Here is a 21,980-nt window from a genome sequence, read left to right as displayed (position 1 = left end):
AGCTTGCCATTTTCTTTTATAAAAAGCCCCTCATTCATAAAGAAGAGGCAGAACATACAATGGTCGGGAACTCAGAGCTTCTGGCGTCAGTTGTCACTAAAACAAGTTATTTAACCTTTTAACACCTGTATTTCTTCATCTGTAAAACGGGGAAATAATAGCCCCAACCTCAGGAGATGTTGTGAAGATTCAGTGAGATAATGCAGCCATATGGCGCACAGTAAGCATCCCTTTAATAGTACCTGTGGTTTTAAGTGGAGGTTATAAGTGGCGGTTAGAGACTGACTCTTAAAAACAAGCAATTTTTTTTTCTTTTGGTGCAAGTATACTTTGTTCAAAGATATCATAGTAAAAAAGTGTCAAGGCATTTTGTTCCAAACATTAGAAGGAGTGTTTTTAAAGCATCTAGCGTAATAGCAAGCATTTAAAAGGAGCTCAGTAGTTTTTATTGGGTCATCATTTGTTATAATAACATCAGGAAGTAAAGAGTTGAAAAATAGTTTTTAATTCTCACAAATAGTTGATAAACCCAACTTATATAAAGCAGTGTCATAATTCAAAAATCTTTGGTTATTTCATTTTTTCTCCCTTGAATTATAGATCTAATGTTCATACTCATTTAGAAATGGTTAATTTATACACACATATCAAAACAACACTGACCAATTTAAAATAAAAATAGAGCACTGATTCAAATAATCTTCTCTGTATATTGTGAATATTAAAATTGATTACATTTGAACACTGAATATTATGTCACTAAATTATGAGATTTATAAAAACAAATAAATGAAAGACATGTGGCCAAATAAGTATTGTTCTAAATACATAAGAGGACAAGTTAATTTTTTTTTCCAGAAGAAAAAGATATTTATATCTTAAATTTGGAAACTTCTTCTTTTATTTTTTTAATTAAAGACTTTATTTATTTGAGAGTGAAAAGGAGAGACTGTACTAGCAGAGGGAGGGGCAGAGCTAGAAGCAGACTCCCTGCTGAGCAGGGAGCCTGCTTGGGGACTCAATCCCAGGACCCTGAGATCATGATCTGAGCTGAAGGCAGACCGACTGAGCCACCCAGGTGCCTCGAATTTGGAAAATTCTTAATTGCATATGTTAATCTTCTGCATTGCCATGTAGTAATATAATTCAGATGATGTAAAATTTCAAAGCTTGAGAAGTTTCTAGGCACAATTAAATCAGTGGTTACTCTGTTATAATTATCAGCACAGTGCTTAATGATGAGGGTGTGCTAAGTAGGCACAGAAATTTAGGCTGTGTCATTTTGTGAGCAGTTTTGGAATTTAAGCATTGATTTTCTTGAGGGTAAAATTCTATACTAATACTTGCTCATAAACAAAAAAGCAATAGTAAGGTGTCTTGTGTGTGTGTGTGTGTGTGTGTATATGTAAATATGTGTGCATTTCTCTTACCAATATTCAAATGGCAGCTTTAGTTTTAAATTTTATTTTTCAAAATGTTATCAGCGTAAGTACACTTTTACAACAAAAACGTAAACTTCAGTAACATTTCTCCTATATTTTTATTATCAAAAAATTTTGAAAGGTTTTGACAAAAAAAATTCTCAAATTATGCACATAATGCAGGGCACTTATAATTTTTATTAAATCGAGCATTAAATATAATTTCAGGGCACTTATAATTTTTATTAAATAGAGCAATATTATATGACCCCAGTTTCATTTTAGTATATAGAGGAGGAAATTGAGAATTCAGGATCATAGGAATTAGAGCATAATCTTTTTCCCAAAGACACCTGTAAGATTACTAAAGGAACTGAACTGACAACTGATTGTAGGTACTAGTGATTACTGTAAGCTAGAGTTTCTATTTTCAGTTTAAACTGAAAAAAAAAAAAAAAAAAAAAAAGAAAAGATGCCTGATCGCTAGTAATTAGAAGCTTATGCACATTTCTGCTATATACACACCTACCTTTTGTTTTTTAAAATACTACTATAGAATATTCAAATTTGTCTTATTGATATTATATTGAAGTCAATATTTTTTATTACCATTCAGAAGTCCTTATTATCTATCCTTGAAGATAGAAGAGGAAGAATATTTATTTGTTTTGGCTTTTTTCACCTGCAATTAATATTGGGCTAGAATTCCTTAGTCTCCTCTAATTCTGAATGGCAACCATGTTCTCTGGTTCCTAATGCTGGTTCTCTTCTGTTGAAAACATAAAATCTCTACTGAATGCAATTGTATGGCAAAGAAAAGGGTGGGGGGAGTTTGAATATATCTGCCCTTTTACATGGCACTTAGTGAAACAACACTTCATCTTAAAGAGTTTATAATTTTTTTTTAAGTTTTTATTTATTTGACAGACAGAGATCACAAGTAGGCAGAGAGGCAGGCAGAGAGAGAGAGGAGGAAGCAGGCTCCCTGCCAAGCAGAGAGCCCGATGCGGGGCTCCATCCCAGGACCCTGGGATCGTGACCCGAGCAGAAGGCAGAGGCTTAACCCACTGAGCCACCCAGGTGCTCCTAGAGTTTATAAATAGTTGTATAGTTCTTGAAACATTTTCTACAATTGGGCATACTTTCTCATAAAAAATATATTGCATATCTGGTACTCTGAAGTAATCTGAATGTTAGATTAACAAGCTTTGAGTATGTCTAATTTTGGGTAGTGTATGTTAACTCAGCAAGTTTAATATAACATTAGCAACAAATTGAGATGTCAGAGATGGGGAATAGTCTATACAAACATGAACTTAAGAAGTTTAGAGTTTTAAAAGTTAAATGAGTTGTGAAAATCGTTGGATTTCGAGGGAAATTAATCTGAAATTCTTATAGATCATTCATTTGTATATTGTATTTGTAATCTAGTATTTCAGAATCGTGAATATAATTTTCTAGTGCATTGTTTTAAACACTGGTTGTCCTTGCAGACATAATGTATTCATGAAAATATAAATGAAGTTGCACTGGATTTTTCATCTTATGAAATAAAGTTAAATTTGTCTTAAATAATTTATAAGTTTGTAGAGAATCCAACTATAGGCAAATACCAATAGAGAGACTTTGAAATTCATGATGTTATCTATTATGAAAAACATTCCTTGACCTGGGTTGCTTTTAACTATTCGTGCCTTAAAACAAGATTAATGATTATGTAGTAGTAAAATGTGTCATATAAATTACAAAAAAAAAGTAATTTGAAATTTTTTCAAGGCTACCTTAATTTTCATATATTGGAAACATAAAATTTAGGAAAAAAATTTAAATAGTGGCTTTGCATTACCCAAAGACTTTTAGATCTGCAGTGTGATAGCTCAGCATAATTAAGATCTTTTTCAATGAATGTTGAAACCATATTTACAACCATCATTTCACTTTATCGGACTTGTTTTACTAGACCATTGCATAGTGAATTAAGAAAGGTGGGTAGAACAACAGTCAAAAAAGATTATACCCGAAAGAGAAAATCTTGTTTATTCTCAGATCTGAAACTTTTTTGGCTTATGATATGGAGGCTAAATTCTAGGTGAAGCACATCTCTATTTGTGGCTAAATCTACTTTCCTATAAAGCCAAAGTAAACCCATTTTATCATAAGGGGAGGACCAGGTAGAACTGATGAGTGGATGAAAGATTGTGGGTACAGGACCTGACACTATTATCTGCATTTTCTTCAAGAGAGAAAATGTTGAGTAGACAATTCCCTGAATGTGAAGACTACTGGTCTATAACTTGTAATTGCCAGACAGTTGTCATACTAGTTTTGTTTTGTTTTTTATTTTTTTGTGGTCAAAAGTGTTTGGATATTAATGCATTTCTATTTTCCGTGTGTGTGTGTAGATGGAACAAGCATAAATCAAATAGTGAATGGCTACGTTAGAACTTTTATTTACTTTTTTCAACAGCTTTATTCATGTTGCTTACTTAAAGTGTACCGCCAGTTCTGTGATAAAGAGTGCCTAGTTTTCCTGTTGTTGTTTTGTTTTGTTTTTAAAGCAAGACTATTGCATCTTCTGCTTTCAAAAGGCTGCACTAACTTAGGTATGCACATGATTATGAAACACCTATGATAAGTCCTGTTTTCTGAGGCTACTAAAGTGACTAAGGCAAGCTCCTGTCCTCAAACTGTTTGTAGTCCATCTCTCTCCCAATATAGCTTCTCAACATACGAATTTAAAAACATATTTTTAAAAACTGACAAATCTGTATTTCTAACATTTTAGAACAAGTAAAATGAAAACTCATGCTTTCATTCAAACCTTAACTGGACATTGTATTTTTTTTTTCCCCCTAGACTATTTCCTTTAATGCCAGTGAGATAAAAATCTGTCTTCTTCTCAAAACATTCAACAAAGCAAGAAACTTACTTTTTTTAGGGCATGCAGTTTGGTATATTTTACTTTGAATTAGTTAATCTCATTCTCAAAATTAGGTAGAAGAGCGTTTGCTTCAGGGAGGATCCTTGTACAGTTCCCTGGAGGAGAGGATTCTCATGGCTTTTATGGCAGATCCACATAAAAAAAAGGGGTTGATGGACTGAGGTCTTATTTATGAAATCTGTAGGTAAAGTCATTTTCAAAAATGAGATTTCCAGAGTGCTGTGAAGTGTGTAAACCTGGCGATTCACAGACCTGTACCCCTGGGGATAAAAATATATGTTTATAAAAAATAAAAAATTAAATAAAAAAAATGAGATTTCCATTACGTGCCCATTGCTGGGGTTTCATTTGGAAAATTTGTTTACTCTTCTCTGGGGATTCCATATGTTGGTTGATTTATAAATCATATTTACAATCCAATTAAATAGAGTAATTTGGCATGTTTGCTCCCATTATATTTATGGTGTACATTTGGTAGTCTCTACTCAGCCTAACTAGCTTTTCAGATTAATTACATGCCCTTCACTGAAAACATTAAACAGATTTGGGAAGTTTAAGTCATGTACTCTTCTACTGGAAAGAATAAACAAACATCAATGCTACCTATAGTTGTTTTCCTTTGTGGTGGAAAATTTTACTTATTCAGTGATTGCTTCATAAATAACAATTATTTTATCCAGTAGAGATTTATATCTTTTACTGATGTCATGTTTCAAAATTAATAGTGAGAAAATCAATAGGTTTATTGAGTTAATGAATGAATAGTGAAGGTGGCAGGTACATTTTAAAGCATGTTTGTCATCTCATCTTTCTTATGCTGCTTTTTTCTAAATTGCTAAATCTGACCTTTAAAAGTAAAAAGGAAAATTAAGACAAAGCTTTTTAACCCCAAATCTGGGTCATGATTTAACCTGAGGGAAAGCTGAGAGTTATTTTTATGCTGTTCAGAGATTTCTGTGGTTTTCTTTTTTTTCTTTTAAGCAAACACTTTTGCCTCCTCTTGCCTTTCCAAACAAGATGGGATCGAACCTTCCCTTCTTACTCAATTTCTGCAATACAGAGGGCACTGCATCACTAAAATGACCCTAAATATGTTATGGATTTTGGAGAATTTTGAAATATTTAATACTAATAGTAATACCAACATAAAAGCAAATTTGGTGCCTTAAGTATGGGCAATTGGACAAATATGGAAAAAATTAATAGTATTTATTTTATGCTCGACAAACAATGTGGTCACAGAATAAGTAAGGCACCTGAAGGTAACACAGGCCTATATCCAGTGTTCTTCCTTGCAGTGAATCCCAGGAGCATTATGTAAGATGAGAGTCCAGTCAGGCCCAATTTCTCAGGGGGAATGTTTCAGGGAAAAAAGAAGTGGGTCCATGTAAGGGGATTATAGACATTGCAACATAACAGGTGGAGAGCCCCAAAGAAAAGGCTATTCCCATCAAGGAATAGGTGGTTCTATTGATCAAGGTTCCAAGGGCAAGGGTGTAAGGGGAGGAGGGGGGAGATGATGAAGCAGGTGTTTCAGAGGAAACTGTAATTGTGCATGATGGGAAAAAAATTCAAAGGATAAAGAATGAGTATGGAAACACTTAGCTGTCATGAAAATTAGAATTCATCAACACATTTTTTGGCTCACTAGAGCATTATTTCTGTCATGTATAATATCAAATAGTTTAATCTTCTATCCTTGTAAAGGGTTGGGCAAAGATTTTCACTATTTTAAAAATAATTTTAACCTCAACATTCTTATTTTATGATTCTTGGTGACACTGGTGTCAACAGTACAAGATATTAATAAATCTAGAATGAAAGAGGCCAATACAGATGCAAATACATTTCTATAAGTGGACTGGAATGATTCCTTTTGAAATGCATTTCTTATGGATTATTGGGAAAATTGTCCACAAACATGATTGGAGCTATAATCTCTATGCAATGCTAGATTTCTTCCACAGTTTTAGAGCTATCTTACTCACCTTCGGAGAGCCTTAGAGTGTGTCCTCTTTGAGCCGTTCTCTGATGAGCCAGCCTCAGAAAGGGGGGGAAAGTTTTTTTATTTTATTTTTTTCTATTTTTTTTTTTTTAGAAGTTAAGAAACAGAATGAGGATCTAACAATGAGAATAGGGTTCTAGAAAGAGAAATAATCTTTTATATCTTTTTTCAAAAGATGCCCTAGCTTGATCTTAAATTGTGTCTATTAATTGTCCTGGAAAAAGCAAGAAAAGATTTGTCACAGAAGTTCCCATGTCAGACAGGGGTAATAACTTCTTTTAAGACCTGACCATTGACTTGCCAATTGGCCTGGGGTAAATGGCTAAATTCCTTTATCTACATTCTTGTGTATAAAAAGAGGTTAAGATTTCATTTATATTTTAAAGTGATGTGCAGTGATTTCTTTGTTAAAAAAAAAAACAGGGGACCATCTCATGGGATCCTTGAAATACATTTTAATTTTGATTGAACATTGTGTTGTAATCATTACATATTATCATTATAAACCCAGTAGTTTATAATGAGCTACAATTTACTAATCTTCATTATTCCATAAAATATGCTGGATATTTCTTTATGCCTGGAACATAGGACATATTCAAAAAGCCTTAGTGTCCTTTCCACTTCCTCATTTTTCAGAGAATAGGCACTTTGACAACCAGAACAGGAGGTATGTGTTCTTACAGACCAAGTACACGAGGATAACCCCTCTATTTGAATTCTTCTTTAGTCAGAAATCCATGAGCAGTGTTAAGTTATACCCGTGTTTATTCTACTCTGTGTATTACTCTAAATCGACAAAATCCTTTTTGAGAGCCCATCATTGCATTCTCATAGATGTGGAAGTGAAAATAATAACCAAATGAATTAAATTGGAAAATAATTTCTATGTTGCAATTAAATTGGAGAAAGCATCTAATTAACATATGTCTGCTTTTCTTACCTCTAAGGACTGAATCAGTTTTACTACCTGTAATTCTAGTATTTACAGTACACTCTCACTAGGAGATATGTTGATATGTTAATGCATTCACATCACTACCAGGAAACAGATTTACTCCTTATTTCTAAATAATGTAGAAATTGAGGGGAAAAAATAAGTTACTTGAAGGAGGATGCCAAGTGTTCATGCCAGAATCAGGATTATAAATCAGGGTGTTTTTGTTGTTGTTAATAGTAACAATACCAACAATTTATTGGATGCCAGGAGAGCACTGGTTTCTAGGCAAAATCGCTTGCCAGGGCTGCTGCATTTTGTTTGCAAACTCATATTTTACATTTAAATTCATTTCAAGAGATTTATCCATGTGGCTTTTAAAAATTCCTATCACAGCACCCCAAAACTTTGCAAACCAATTTTCCAGTTTTAAACCACACATATGCAATTCTTTTATATTCCAATAGACTGTTTCCTTTTTGATAAAACAGCTCTGGGAAAAAAAATACCTCCAATTTCCATTTAAGAACTCTTACAACTGCCTGATTTTGCATGTCCTTTGTCCAACAGGCATTTTCAACATGACATTTTAAAATACGGCCCATGTTTTATTTAACAAAGGTCGTGCTCATTTTGAGTTTCTAAAGTGACAGCCTACACTCTGTGGCCTTCTTTACTGGAAATGAAAGCTACACCAACCAGGCCCTTCACAAATGCTTCAACAAAAGAGCCAAACAAAACCAAAGTACAAGGGAAGGTTGACAAAGGCATTTCGGATAGCTGAACAGCTTCTGAGAGTATTTAATCACCATTAATTCTTTCCTCCCCCTCTATTTCCTCCCTATAATTCCAAATAGCAAAGCAAATATTGTGAATTTTCGGGTTGTAGCCTCCTCAAAAACCTCTGTGGAAGGAATAATGTCTTTTGGCATTATGTTTGGGTAGTACCAGTCTTGCTGCTCAAACATACTGCATGTAGACTAAAGAGAGCGAATCTTTAAAAAAAAAAAAAAAAATCAGACAGTAGTCAGAAAATTGCTACTGCTACTCCAAACTTACATTCTGCCACTTTCTGAAAACCGGTGCCATGTCAGCTGCTACAATGTGATTACCTTCCCCTCTTCTCTTTTCCTACTCTCAGGCACCAAATGGTCTACCAGCTGTCAGCAGTTTTGTGTCGGCATCCAGCATGGCTCCTTACCCTACCCCGGCCCAAGTGTCGCCTTACATGACCTACAGCGCCGCTCCTTCCGGTTATGTGGCTGGACACGGGTGGCAACATGCCAGCGGCACCCCACTGTCCCCCCACAACTGTGACATTCCCGCATCGCTGGCGTTCAAGGGAATGCAGGCAGCCAGAGAAGGTAGTCACTCTGTCACGGCTTCTGCACTCTGATGGGAAATTCTGTCCGCACCGCAGCTTCACCCCGTCTCCCTCAGCCTACCCTCCCCCTCTTCCCTGGTCTCAGATCCCAGCCCTCCTGCCCTCCGCCCCCCAAAGCTGGCTTACGGACTCAAATCCATTGTGCTGATGACACTTAAATATTTCTTGCCATAACTTCTCTCTTACAGAAAGCCTGACATGACTTTAGGATTTGAAAACAAAAGCAATCTTAAGGATTGAATGAGACATTTGTGTTGCCCACACACTGTTTTAACGTAGCAAAGAAACCTGCACCCCTCAAAGGGCTTAAGGAACTTTTAAAAACTAGTCTTTGGTAAAACCACATGTGTATATTTATTCTAAATCAACCTGAACTTTTGAAACGTGCAATTGTTGAGATTTTGCAAAATCAATAAAGGAAAATACATAGAGAAAAGAAGTTATGCTACACCCTCTAATCAAATAAGGTGACCAAATAAGCCTTAATTCATCATTAGGAAACTAATCAATAATTGACTTGAGTGATGCTTTGTTTATTCTTAAGAGATGACCTATTATGTTGGAAAATATAATTGTAACACAAGCAATATCTGAATTTAGCTGCTCCTGGTGTTTTGACTTGGTTCCAAATACAATAATGTTTATATTTTCTATTAGTTTGTAAATATGGACTCTGGATGGTGCATTTGTGTTTTCATTCCATGGGATATTCCCCCTCCCTCCCACCCCTATCTATTTTTTTCTTTCTTTTTGCAAAGGTGACTTTCTGGCAGCGTCTTTGTCTCTGTTTGGTGGTGGGCTGCTCGGGCTCCTGGACCTGGACTTGCCCCAGATTTTGTGTGTGCAGTGAAGGCTTCAACATCTTATGAAGGACATTTTCTTTCTACAGCAGAGGACTCAAAAACAGATTAAACAAGCCAGTCTCCCGTTTTGTATCCTAATCAAACAACACACATGCCAAGCATATAAAGACATGAGGGTGGAAAATATCTGAACAAGAAGGCTTTTAAGGAAGTCACTTAGAAACTTAAGTTTAATGTGAAATGCTTTGCAAAGACACTTAAAATGAACTTTATGTTAAGAAAACCACTGTGAAACTAAATTGTACTGTTATTGTTGGCTTACCTGTGTGTTCAGCAATCTCAGCCCAAAATTATGTTGTAATTTAAAGAAAATGGAAAATTCTGCTCTAATGAATGTAAAAACAGCTTGCTGTGAAGTTTACATTGTTGTACAGAAGCATGGTTCACGTCGAGGTAGACTGGTGGTGGTATTAGAAATACAAATGCTATTTAATTGTTTTAAATTCCTTTTATTCATTTCTGGAGTTACAGGACATAGTTTCCATCTTTCTAGAACAGTTGGGTTTTCACTTCAATGTTAATCTCAGAGCTGTGGGGTATACGTGTGTGTGAGCGTGTGCTATGTGTTGTAGTTTAAAACAACTGCTTTTCTTGGGCAAAATTCTACAGTTTTTCTCTTCCGTTTAGAAAGTTCTTCCAGCTTAGCAATATGTAGGCTTGAAACTACATTTTTAAAACATTGGTACAATTCATCTATTGGAAAATTAATATATTGTGGGGTTTTCTTCTGTTGGTATTAATTCTGTGCAATAACTAAAAGGGCACATCACTAGATGTGGATGTTAAAGAGGCATTCATGAGGTGATCCTGATTTCTTCCTGTCTGTGCTGTGCACAGTCCACACAGCAGTCCAGTTCCGCCACATCAGTTTCATGGCTTCACGTAAAACTCAGATGCGAGGTTTCAGATCCCTAGCATATAAACAGTAAGCAGATTTCTGACACAGAAGTTATATTTGAGGAATTGCTTGCTTCAAGCAACAGCTATCTTATAGAGAGAGCTTTAAACTGCATTTATTTCTAAAGCAAAATTCAGTGCTACAAACAGAGGATTATAACTTCAGGAGAAGAATAAGCAGAACGAGCAGATGAACTCTCAGGGCCATAGTCTTCCTTTGATCTTCTAAAACTCCTGTTGACATCTGGAGTTCCCAGTCTGGTGAGAAAATAGACTATAAACCGAATGGAACGAAGATACCAGTCCAATATCTTGGTGGAGACTTTAAAACCATACCATACAGGGACTCTCCTGCCGTCCAGAAAAACTGACATAAGGTATAGAATTATCCCTTATCAGATATTTTTTTTAGATGGCTACTAGGAGTCTTTAAAAAAAAATACCAATCATTTGTATGGAAACACAATGAAATATTATTTTCTTTATCTAAATTAAGAACTCTCTTGTTAATGCTATTTATAATTTTTTCTGGTTCTTTTATTTTAAAAAATCTATTGTTAATGATATCAAGATTTTTTTTCCCCTTTTCCCCCAGGTCTTTTCTTAGCAACAGTGAATTCACATGGAGTAACTTAAGAAAGACAACAGAAAGTTAAAATGCGATTTGCTATTCAAAGCAAAATATGATTTAAAGCTACTTCTAAAAATCAAAGAAGGAAAAAGGGATGGGTTGGGGGATTGGGATTGTTTGATTTATAAATGCTATTATTACTGGCTAATGTTGACATATTTCCTTTGTTTTTTAGGGGGTCAAAGTGTTGTTTTTAAACTGGCAAATGCACTCTTCAGAGATCCTTTTCCATCCCATTCACAGGGAGAGGTTCAAGGTTCAATTTCATGGCCTCTATGCAGGCATTTCTCTCCCTCACAAGATGCAAGAGCATTACCTGCAAGGATAGAACACAGTTGTACAACAGACACATTCTTATTTCTCTTGTTTCTTTTTTCCCCCCTACTTTTAATGACCCTCTTCTGGAATAATGGGCTGAAATATAAATTAAAAAACCACGTTGGAAAGGATGTACAACCAAAGGCTGTGTATGTATATACAGTATGTCAAAAAGCCTTTATTTTTATACTTCAAATGCTCTAAATTAATAAAAAGTAATAATTATCATGTTATCTTTTATTTTTTATTTTCAAAATGCTTTAGTGACAGAGTCTCACGGTAGAAATCTGCCTCAGTAGTAGTTAAGAACAGGTGTCATTTAGAATGGGCAGATATTTTGGTTGACTGTAGCTACTGAAGTAGCATCATTTCAGGATGCAAATATAAAATCGAATCTGGTTATATCAATGCCAAGGAGCTATTTCTTAGAGTGCATGTTAGTACAGGAATCTTTGGAAATGCTAAGAATGTACTTCTATTTTGAAACATTTTCCCCTTCATAGTACACATTTTTACACCACAGATAGTTGACTTCACACCTGAAGCTGTCACTTAAAATGGATAACTTGGAAATGTAGTTTTTAAGAATGGCAAAGGTAAGAGGTCTGAACAAAAATACCTGGGTGCAAATACAGACAGCAAAAATGGGCCCAAGGAGTGGTTCCAGCTGTGTTTTTTTTTTTTTTTTTTTAAGATTTTATTTATTTATTTGACAGACAGAGATCACAAGTAGGCAGAGAGGCAGAGAGAGAGAGAGAGAGGAGGAAGCAGGCTCCCTGCTGAGCAGAGAGCCCGATGCAGGACTCGATTCCGGGACCCCGAGATCATGACCTGAGCCGAAGGCAGCGGCTTAACCCACTGAGCCACCCAGGCGCCCCTCCAACTGTGTTTTAACATGAAACTATTTCAGCAAGAAAAACTATTTTCAAAGGGAATTATGTGAAGGAAATTTTCATGTGTTCTATTTGCCACAAAAACCTTCATGTATCCGGATTTAAAAATATGACCTGCTTTAAACAACAGTGCAAAATATAAAGTAGTTTTGGGAAAATATAGTTGTGATGTGTATTATTACTCTAAAGACCACCACCAGATTTAAATTTTAACATAAAATTCAACCTTTTAAAAATGCGATTTTAGGGGCGCCTGGGTGGCTCAGTGGTTTGGGCTGCTGCCTTCGGCTCGGGTCATGATCTCAGGGTCCTGGGATCGAGCCCCGCATCGGGCTCTCTGCTCCGCGGGAAGCCTGCTTCCCTCTCTCTCTCTCTCTATCTCTGCCTGCCTCTCTGCCTACTTGTGATCTCTGTCTGTCAAATAAATAAATAAAATCTTAAAAATAAAAATAAAAATAAAAATGCCATTTTAGTGTACTTTAAAAACATTTTCCTTGTGCCTTTTAAATATTATTTATGGGAGAATTTAATTCCTTATAAAAACTGTTCAAATTTTGGCTTTTTTTATTACTTGAAGCATTTCTTGACCTCATGGGAAAAAATTATCAATACAATGGATTTTCACTGTGAATCAGTGTAAGAGGAATACAGAGCATGAGATTTATATAGCTTTTATGAAATATATCTAATTTCTATGCTATTTTCTATATTCAATTTACATACCTCATTACTTCATGCTATTTTTGTTCTCACAGATTTATGGATATGGCCAAAACCAGTCTCAAATTGTCTAGAGAGAATTTCTGAAGTGTCAAAATAGGTTTTGTTCTTGATTAAATTGTTTCCCCTTAATGACTGTACGTATTTGTATAATTATAATTTACAATCATATCAACTGAGCTGATAGTCTCTCCTTATGGTGCTGTAGAACAAATATCCATGATCTCAACACTTACTAGGCAATCACCAGTTCTCCTGAAGCCATAAATAGGTGTGTTCATAAACCAGCAACATCACTGCACCACCTAGAAAAGAAAAGAGCTGGTTTTTATGTCAAATCTGGCAAAGTAGTATCACTTGCCCCCAGTGGGTTTCTGAATCTGTGAAGTCCCATGCAGCCTATCAGGCAGAGGCTGTGTAGACTTGTCAGTCCTTGGGTTCTAATACATCGATAGAAGGCTATTGTGGAAAATTCTCAGAGCAAAATCAAGACCATCTTGAGTCTCCAAATATCCAAACACATTTTTTCTCTATGAGTTTCTGTAACTTTCATCATTTCTCATCAGATTCTTTTTCAGGCACTTTTAATTTTTTTTAAAGTAAATAAATATAGACACATTTAGTCATGTAAGGGCATGTGGTATTCCTGCAAACAGAAACCATTAATATTTTTCATACGTAGGCAAAGGATTTATCTTTTTCAGTCCATAATTAGCAGTCTTAATTGTATTCTAGAAGGAAAGCTCTAAGAGGGTGCTTGATAGATGATTCTAGTTTTCTCTTATGGCCTTCAAATTGTATTGCAGTGTGAAAAATAGCTTCTGAATATTTGAAAATGTACATATTACAAAATATAGCTAGCTTTTAACCTCCTTTTGCTTTTATTTTCTCTGCCTCAGAGACTTGAAAATTTGGTGGTGGGGTTTGAGTGTCACAGACCACTATTTGTCTTGAAAGGTCAACAGGACTATGATACAGAAAAACAAACACTACAAATCAGGAAAGGCCTTTGCATGTGGATGATTTTGTGTTCTACCTGATACAATAAATGACACAAATCCCATGCTCTTGAATCTACCTATCCTCTCATGTCTGTGTGAAAAATACTACAAAATCAAGATGTGAACAAATATCCTGAGCTCTACCTTAAGAAGATTGGGCTGCATGAATAGAAGATTGACTTCTGAGGAAAAGAAATATAACTCGATTTTGATCTTTGTTCTTGTGTACACACTGCTCTGTGTGTGTGTGTGTGTGTGTGTGTGTGTGTGTGTGTGTTTTAATATACAGGCCACACATGTTTGTGTAACCTTATACCAAAGATAATTATCTGCCTGTAATTTTCATTTTTAACCCATGAAGATACTCTGTGAGAGCCCTCATAGCTTCTGAAGCTCTCTTGGCACTCTGGCAAACAAGAAAAGACCCACTAGGAGAGGGTTGTTAATACCTATGTAATTGCTGTATTTACTCTTATTAACTGTTTTCAGCATAGGACAAGAACATGCAGAAGTGGGTTAGTTTTCTGCCTGGTGATACTTGGAGTTTAAACCACAGACTTCAAGAGCCTCCTTTCATGGGAGGTGACTCGTTGTGAACCACATGGAGCGGCTTAGGCTGTTACAAAAAGAAGATGGGATGCTTCCTACAACGAAGGATGAAAATTCCAGATATACACTTTCTTTCACTTTTTTACTCTCTCTGAAAAAAACCAATCTTATCCTTAAGTCAAATGTCATACTTTCCTCTCTACCTTTCTTTCCTTTAAAGCTGCTGGGATTTGCGTGTTTGGGGGACTTCCATATGAGTGGAGGCCAGGTCCCTGAGGGAGATTTCCAGTCATTCACAGTTTTGTTTAGCCTGGACAGTCCATTCACAACAACCCTTTTCATTGTATTTAACAGCACAGCATCTAAGGACACCTCATGCAAAAACATTTAAAAAGCCAACCAAACATTTGCAAGCCTCTAGGAAAACTTGGGGTCAGATTATTTAAGAGTTTTGGATTAAGGTTCCAGTCAATTACTGTTTTAGGTAAACTCTCCCTGATCACCACTCTTTTCAGGCCCGTCCCCTCCTGACAAAGCTGGGTTAGGGTCATTCCTATGATTTCCTCTAATACTAGGTCTACCAGCAGGGTTTTTACTGTGTGGTGAAGGGAAAACACCACATGCTCACAGAGCGAGTTGCCCCCAATCACCAATATTCTTTGTCATTGGCTTTGTTTTTACACATGGGCTCATGACTAACAGGGGGCAAGTCTCAATCTCAAATGTGAAGCAAAATCTGTGCTTAAGTGCCTAGAAAGGTGGGGCTACATGGACTGGGGATTGTGGAAGTGTTCTGTAAATCCATGAAAGGGTGAGCTGTCCTCTGCCTCAGGTTGGTAGAAATGCTGGCTCACTGGGCTGAGGTTCAATGATGGTAAATGTGCCTGTGTGTAAGTGTGGTAGGGCAGGAGGACTGGGGGTGTTAAAAGGGAGGAATGGGGAGGGGAGAGGAGCAGGGGAAGCTTCTGGGAGAGGCTACCAGGACACCTACATAGGTGAGTGTGGCCTGGTAAAAAGACAGGCGAGGGCTGGTGCCTACTTCTGTGCTTAGACATGGGGTTGCTTATAATCCAAGACTGTTTGCCCAGGCAGTTGGGTCTGCAGTAGTTATGTTCTTATCTATTGACACAGAGGCAGCTGACTCTCCCTGTGGGAACAGCAGCCAGTTTTTTTGTGGGCTGGCATCTGGAGGTAAGGTCCTGAGCCAGAAGCCTCCACCATCATGGCCACAGAGGCCCGGAAGGTGAGTGCCAGGTTGCAGCACTCACCACAGGCCTCCCAGGTGACAGTGAGGAGAAGTGGCTCCTGCTTCATGGAGGCAAGTTACACTTCCTTTTTGTTTTTGAAATGCAGTTGAGGCAGGAACAAGAATGAACTTCGGGGATGAGGGAGGAGGGCACCAGTAGAGTTTTCCGGCTGATCCCTCCCTCAGTGAAAATCCTTCCCCCACAGCTTCCTTGCTCACTCAAACTCCAACTGGCTGTGGATCCCTTCCTATTGACTTAAGCTGGGCTTTGGCTTCTATCAGCCTCCAGCAAAGTCTTAAATAATACCTCATAAACAAAGGTGGAAAACATTTCTAATGGTTGCCTTCAGTGTCTTGAATACTTGTTGACAACTTTGTATCCTCAAGATTTCCATCTTTCACAGTGCAATCAATGCATCATGTTGCTGATCGACAGGAATAAAAAAAGAGACTAGAACAACAAAGAAGGAAGGAAGGATAGAAGTAATAAAAACATCATTACCTGGTCCAAGCCTCATAATCTTGGGAAGCAGGCCTTTGTACAAAGCGAAAATCCTATAATAGCAAGGGAAAGAGAACATTCATTAATTCTGAATTCCGAATTCTTAATTCTGAAATTAATTCTGAATTCTGAATTCTGAATTTTGAAAGTAGAATGGACCAGCTTCATTGAGATGTTGACCCAGGGTCTCTAAGAAAATTTATTTGAAATCACATCTATCTCAAACCAGGCAATATGTGGCTATATATTTTCTGCAGCAGACTGGACAAAAGGAAAGGGTTAATGAATATTGCCCAAGCTGTGCTGATCATGTCCAACCAGAAATATGACTTTCCTCAGTGAGATGGCTTTTGCTTTGAACATAGGTCCTACTTTCATGACAGCTGTGTGTACAGGCAAAATGACTTTTGTAATTGAATTTAAAAGACCACAGACTCGGTCTTCACAAAAGGAAATATGACATAGTGTAGATCAAAATAACAGAAGATTCTTCATTTACTTGAGAATAAGATCTGAGTGAAGAGGGCTGAAGAGATGGACATAACACTTAAAGACAAGCAGAAAGAAACATGTACTTCAGATAAAGAAAATGACTCCACAGAACTCTCATGTTTAATTCTCCCAGGAGACTCTAATGAGGCAACATTTTGATTGGGTTTACAGTTAGATGACAATCCTTCTCCTGCCCACGCATGAACAGGGTGTATTACAGCATATTATGCAAACTGCCCAGGAAAAGGTTTATCCGGGCGCTCCAGGACAAACACGCAGTAGGTTGTATGATGGTGGCTGGAGGGTTCTGGATGGTGTAGGAACATGCTGCCAAACTTTCATCATTGAATTATCTCTCGAAGTTTGTCATTCTTGATAGCTTTTCTCTCTCTCTCTCTCTCTCACACACACACACACACACAGACAGACACACACACGATTTAGGAGATCTTAATGGCTCTCAGCAAAATGTTAATAGGCTAGGCTTTTAACTGTACTCGAGTCCTGCACATTTATTAAAATAAGAATGTTACCCTTCTTCCCGGTAGACTGTTGCCATTGTTTGAAAACAGGTTCTGTACTTGATCTCTCCAGGAACTGGCTGAGGCCCTTGAATCCTACTTTTGGCAACATCAAAAGGGATGTTAATGACTGAGGCTATTGTGCCTGAGAGAAGACCAATCCCAAATTTTCTCAAAAACTCCAAGGTTGGATCCTAAAAGAAAAGAAGAATAAAGTAACAGAGAGGGAAGCGGAAGCCCCTAAATTGGCTAAACACTATAAAGCAATATGTATTTAAGCAGAGCATTGCACTCCCCGGCACCCTCCTGTTATTCCAGCGGAACACATTAGGATTTCCTAGGCTGGAACTTGTTTTCTTGACAATCCCATTGGCTATGTTTTTACACATGGTCTAAATTGCTGAAGTACACATTTCCTCACACAGGATTTATAAACACAGTTCATAAAGAAAGACTGGTATAGCATATGGGGATGATTTGTATAATTGGGCTTCACAATGTACTTAGTATTACTGTATCAAAACAGGAGAAATCCAAGCACACTATTAGCTAATTGGCCAGAATATTTTACAAATGACAGCAACTTCCACCATGAAGCCTACTAAAATGCTCATTTGTGTGCGGACCCCCAAATGTTAAATTAAATCAAGGCTACTCTTGGTCTGCTGCTATTCCCCTCCAGGTTTTTTGCATTTATTTTCACGTGTAGCTGATCCACTGTACTGAGAAGTGCTAGCTTCCTGTTATTAACAAACCAACTCGGGGAGTTTGCAAAACAGCCTGTGACATTCTGTGCATTATAAACAGTAGTAAGTTACGGGACTAATTGGCTGAAGAATTTACAACCTATTGTTCCCTGAATCTTATTCTTCCTTCATGGCAAAGGAAGAAGAGAGAGAGACAGAGACAGAGGCATAGAGACAGAGGCCATGGGTTGGGGGCGGGGGGGGGGTGAGGTAGGGGAGATGGAAGGGGGAGAGAGAAAGAGAGAAATCTTTCTTCTTTTCATTTGAATTTCTGTCCTTCACTTTGGTCTGATTTGATTTTTTCCACCCCTCCCTGCTCTGCTTTCTGACATCAAAGTATTTAATTAGGTCTTATGTGGGAGTCACTTTCCTTTAGCCTATTTTTGTGCCCAGTGAGCTCACATTATGCTTTGTTATAATGAATTTTCAGGGAAGTTCTCATTACGTTTTCAGCCTTGGTTCTTGCCCTGAAGAGAGGTCATCCCACAAACCATAAGTTGCTGATGGAGACCACCCACCCCTCCCCCATCCCTCCTCGGCCCTTTCTTTCTTTCGGTCAATATTTCAGGACCATCTTCACACAGGAACAATACAGGGTGGTGCCAAGATACCATTTTGCCCAGCAGGAGAAGGGAAGTGGAGAGACATACTTGATTAAAATAAAAATAAAAAAAATTATGAAATCATGTCTGAGCATTTTGCATGCTTCTAGCTTCTATGGAAGAAGAAAACTTCTGGAAGCTCTGAAATTTTCAATTGAATCAAGAGCCAGATACCATCACAGAAACCCCTATGTGGCTAAATATAAAAAGTGAAAGGTTCGGTAATAATTCTTGGATCTGGGCCATACAGGTGCCGGGTAGGTTTAAAGGGATTTAAAAACCAACAGGGTGTTTCAACAGGAAAAACAATGCAGTGATTGCAGTATGAGTGAGGTGTGTTTAAATAATTCCCCCTCCCCCCATTTTTTTCTCTTTTACAAGGAGAGAAAAATGCCTTTATGTTACCCTTCTCTGTTAGGGCCCAGAAGCAGAGCTGGAGCACAGGAGGATGGCAGGTTCAGGACTGGCTCTGGTTTGTGTGACCTCGCACAAGGCACTAAATCACACAAGTCCATGTCCAGAAGTTTAACACCCGCCTTACCTTTGTCCTGCATTGTTTTTCTGAGAAACAAAAAACATTAAAAGCAGTGAAAGTACTACAAATGTTGTATAAGCCTGGCAGAAAATGGATAACATTATTATGTAGCCTGTCTTCCAAAGTCTCAAAGCATCCCGTAATAAGACTCTCTGATGGTGTTGCTGTGACATAGCCAAGTGCTTCTTTTTCAGTTGAAGACAAGGGTGAAAAGGATGACTTGTATGCACCTTGTCCTTTTGAGACAAAGGACCCCATCAAGCATGCAGCTTGTCCTATCTCCCTATGTGTTCACTGGAGCCCAGAGCTGGAGAGCGGGTTTCCCTCCCAAGACATTCAATGGAGCTCACTGTGCTTGAGACACCGCTGGAGAATGAAGCCTACGGTCTTCAGCTCATCACAGTCTCCATCTGCACAAGTATGGACCGAACCAGGGTCTCTAGACACTTCTCTTAACTAATAGGTACCACAGCAGTTCCCCAAACCAGATGTGCATCACAGTCACCTGAGAGCTTTACAAAATATGCATGCCTGGGCCCCCACCTCAGGTTTCCAGATCAAAGTCACATGGGAAAGGGCCTGAAAGTTATTTTAAAAGATCTCCAGGACTTCTGAAGCTGCCAGGCTGGGGACCCATGTCCAGGCATTAGTGATTTTGGTATTCCTTGCGGGCCAACCAGCTGGTCACTTGCTACCCTTTTGGGCATTCTAGGAAGGACAAAATTCTTCTTGGAACAGCAAGGAGGTATTCCTCACCACCTGGTCCCTGGCGTCTCAGCCAGTTTCTTCCTCAGAGCCCATGGTCTGCTCTATGCAGCAAACCCGCTTGGGGTTGGGCGTGCTAAGGAGAGCTCTCTCAGCTTGCCTCTGCCCTTTTTTTTTTGTCCCCCTCACTACGTGTCATCAACCATTCTCAAAATGCAGCCTCTCGCACACTTCTCCCCTGTGTGCCCCCCTGGCTACTCCCTCTGCTCTAGCTTTAGCTCAAGCTCCCCTCACCTTACCAGGGCGTGTTTGCTTTTTGCTCTCTCTTGTCTGTTCACAGTGCACCAGCTCTCTTCTTGGAAAACAGATTTGCCTGTGGTTTCAAAGACCCTCAATCCTGCACTGCATGGCGGGTAAAGCCAAAGCTCCTCACTTGGCCTTTGGTTTCTTTCCCACAACATGTTTCCAACTTACATCTCTGGCCTCCAGTTTGATACCTCCACCCCACCCCCATTCTAGAGTCACACTGGTTAAATCATAATTATGCAAACTAACCAAGTACTTTTCTACCTCTTTTCTTCAAACTACTTCCATAGCCTATAAAGTCCTTCTCCATTATAGTCACCTAACGCAGTCCTACTCCTCCTTTAGGGACAAGCTTAAATCCCACTGCGTCCAGGACACTTTAATGCATCCCTGTAAAAACTGATTTCTCCCTCCTCCTGTACTCTTGAATCTCTGTATGAACCAGTCTTTGCCCTGGCCAAGGCTTACTGTATGTTTGGTTTATTTTTGCATGTATTTATTTTCCCTGCTGGATTGTGACCTGGCATAGCATCGGAACACATGTTATGTGTTACTCCTCTCAGTGTCATCTATTACACAGTGTACACAGTAGGTGCTAAATAAATGTCCCCTGCTTGGTCTATCAGTGTATTTATTTACTTTTGTAGAAATAATGAGAATCAGGCTTAACCCTTAATCACTATTTCTCAAGACTCAACATCTTCTAGCCTAGAAAAAACCTCTGTTAACAACTTTACATTTGTATCTTTCTGCCAGGAGGTATTAACATGGGGACTTAACAAGGCATTGGACATTTCCAAAGCATGGTTCTAAGAACCATGCTTTGGCAGCCTGTGACCAGATTTTAGCAGAAGACTGTGATGGGAGTAGAGTAAGTAAGGACTTGAAATGGTACACTTCGGGCTCTTCTTTCTTATACTTCCCGATCTTTCCTTAGTAGGGAGAGGCACCCACTTGCCTCAAGAATGAGAGTTTATTGTAGCAAGACTATGGAGAGGCAAAAAAAAGCAATACTTAGTGTTTCTGGTTTTCAAATTATGCCTTTTCATGTATTACATCAGCTAATCTTCACAAACTGATGGAAGAACATTATTATTATTCCTGCTTTAAAAATGAATTAACTGAAAGGTTAAGTATAAGAAGGGAATTTTTGTTACATCCATGTGAGCCTAAGACTTTACTTCAGGTCATAGTTTTTCTACTGATACTCCTTAGGGCTAGTGGGTGGGCTGGTGGGAGAAGGGTCCCAGCACCTCCTGAAATCGTGAGCAATGCTTCTGTGTATGTGTATACGGACCCTTCTGCAGAAAGTGTCTATAGATTTTATCACGCTCAAAGAAGCTTAAAAATAACTTCATGAAACTATTTCCCCTACCAGTAAATTCATAAAGAAGAGGGGAGTTCAGGGTTGAAAACGCTAGGGCTGAAAAAAGAAAGTCCTCATTTTCACAGGGGTTATCAGGTGATTCAACTTTGAGGAAAGACTTCTGCACACGTTGCTCATACTTCAACCATTTCTATGAACTCAGTGGTTCTCAAAGTGTGGTGTTTGAACCACCATCATCAGTACCATGTGGCAACTTATTAGAAATACAAATTGGCATTCTAGCCCAGGCCTATATGGGGATGGAGCCCAGCAATCTGTTTAAACAGTCCTCCAAATTTAGTCTGATGGATATGAAAGTCTGAGAAAGTCTCTTCATCATTTCTTTGTATCCTTGGGTTGGGTAAGTGATGCACTGGGTTGTTCTGGACATGCTGGGAG

At 38.1% G+C, this 21,980-nt stretch overlaps 2 protein-coding genes across 5 annotated transcripts in view; one reads left to right on the top strand and one right to left on the bottom strand.

Annotated features, from left to right (window-relative positions):
- The window catches only part of PAX9 (paired box 9), a 32,904-nt gene extending 21,282 nt beyond the window's left edge, over positions 1-11,622 (top strand). The window contains exons 5-6 of one of the 3 annotated variants that reach the window (XM_082737804.1): positions 8,446-8,668; positions 9,447-11,622. In XM_082737804.1, the coding sequence (XP_082593930.1) occupies positions 8,446-8,668; positions 9,447-9,538 (315 nt within the window). In that variant the 3' untranslated portion in view covers positions 9,539-11,622. Of the gene's footprint in view, positions 1-8,445 lie in introns of all 3 variants that reach the window. The other 2 variants (XM_082737806.1, XM_082737805.1) reach the window with 2 other exon arrangements.
- SLC25A21 (solute carrier family 25 member 21) overlaps positions 11,355-21,980 on the bottom strand; it is a 494,918-nt gene continuing 484,292 nt past the window's right edge. The window contains exons 8-11 of one of the 2 annotated variants that reach the window (XM_082737814.1): positions 17,334-17,515; positions 16,309-16,361; positions 13,258-13,315; positions 11,355-11,395 (exon numbers count right to left, since the gene is read on the bottom strand). In XM_082737814.1, coding sequence (XP_082593940.1) covers positions 11,392-11,395; positions 13,258-13,315; positions 16,309-16,361; positions 17,334-17,515 — 297 coding nt within the window. In that variant the 3' untranslated portion in view covers positions 11,355-11,391. Of the gene's footprint in view, positions 11,396-12,842; positions 13,316-16,308; positions 16,362-17,333; positions 17,516-21,980 lie in introns of those variants that run through there. The other variant, XM_082737815.1, reaches the window with a different exon arrangement.

This window comes from Mustela nivalis, assembly GCF_964662115.1.
Source record: "Mustela nivalis genome assembly, chromosome: 6".
Taxonomy (NCBI): domain Eukaryota; kingdom Metazoa; phylum Chordata; class Mammalia; order Carnivora; family Mustelidae; genus Mustela; species Mustela nivalis.
Note: the sequence above shows the minus strand (reverse complement) of the source record. Positions and strands in the feature narration are given on the sequence as shown.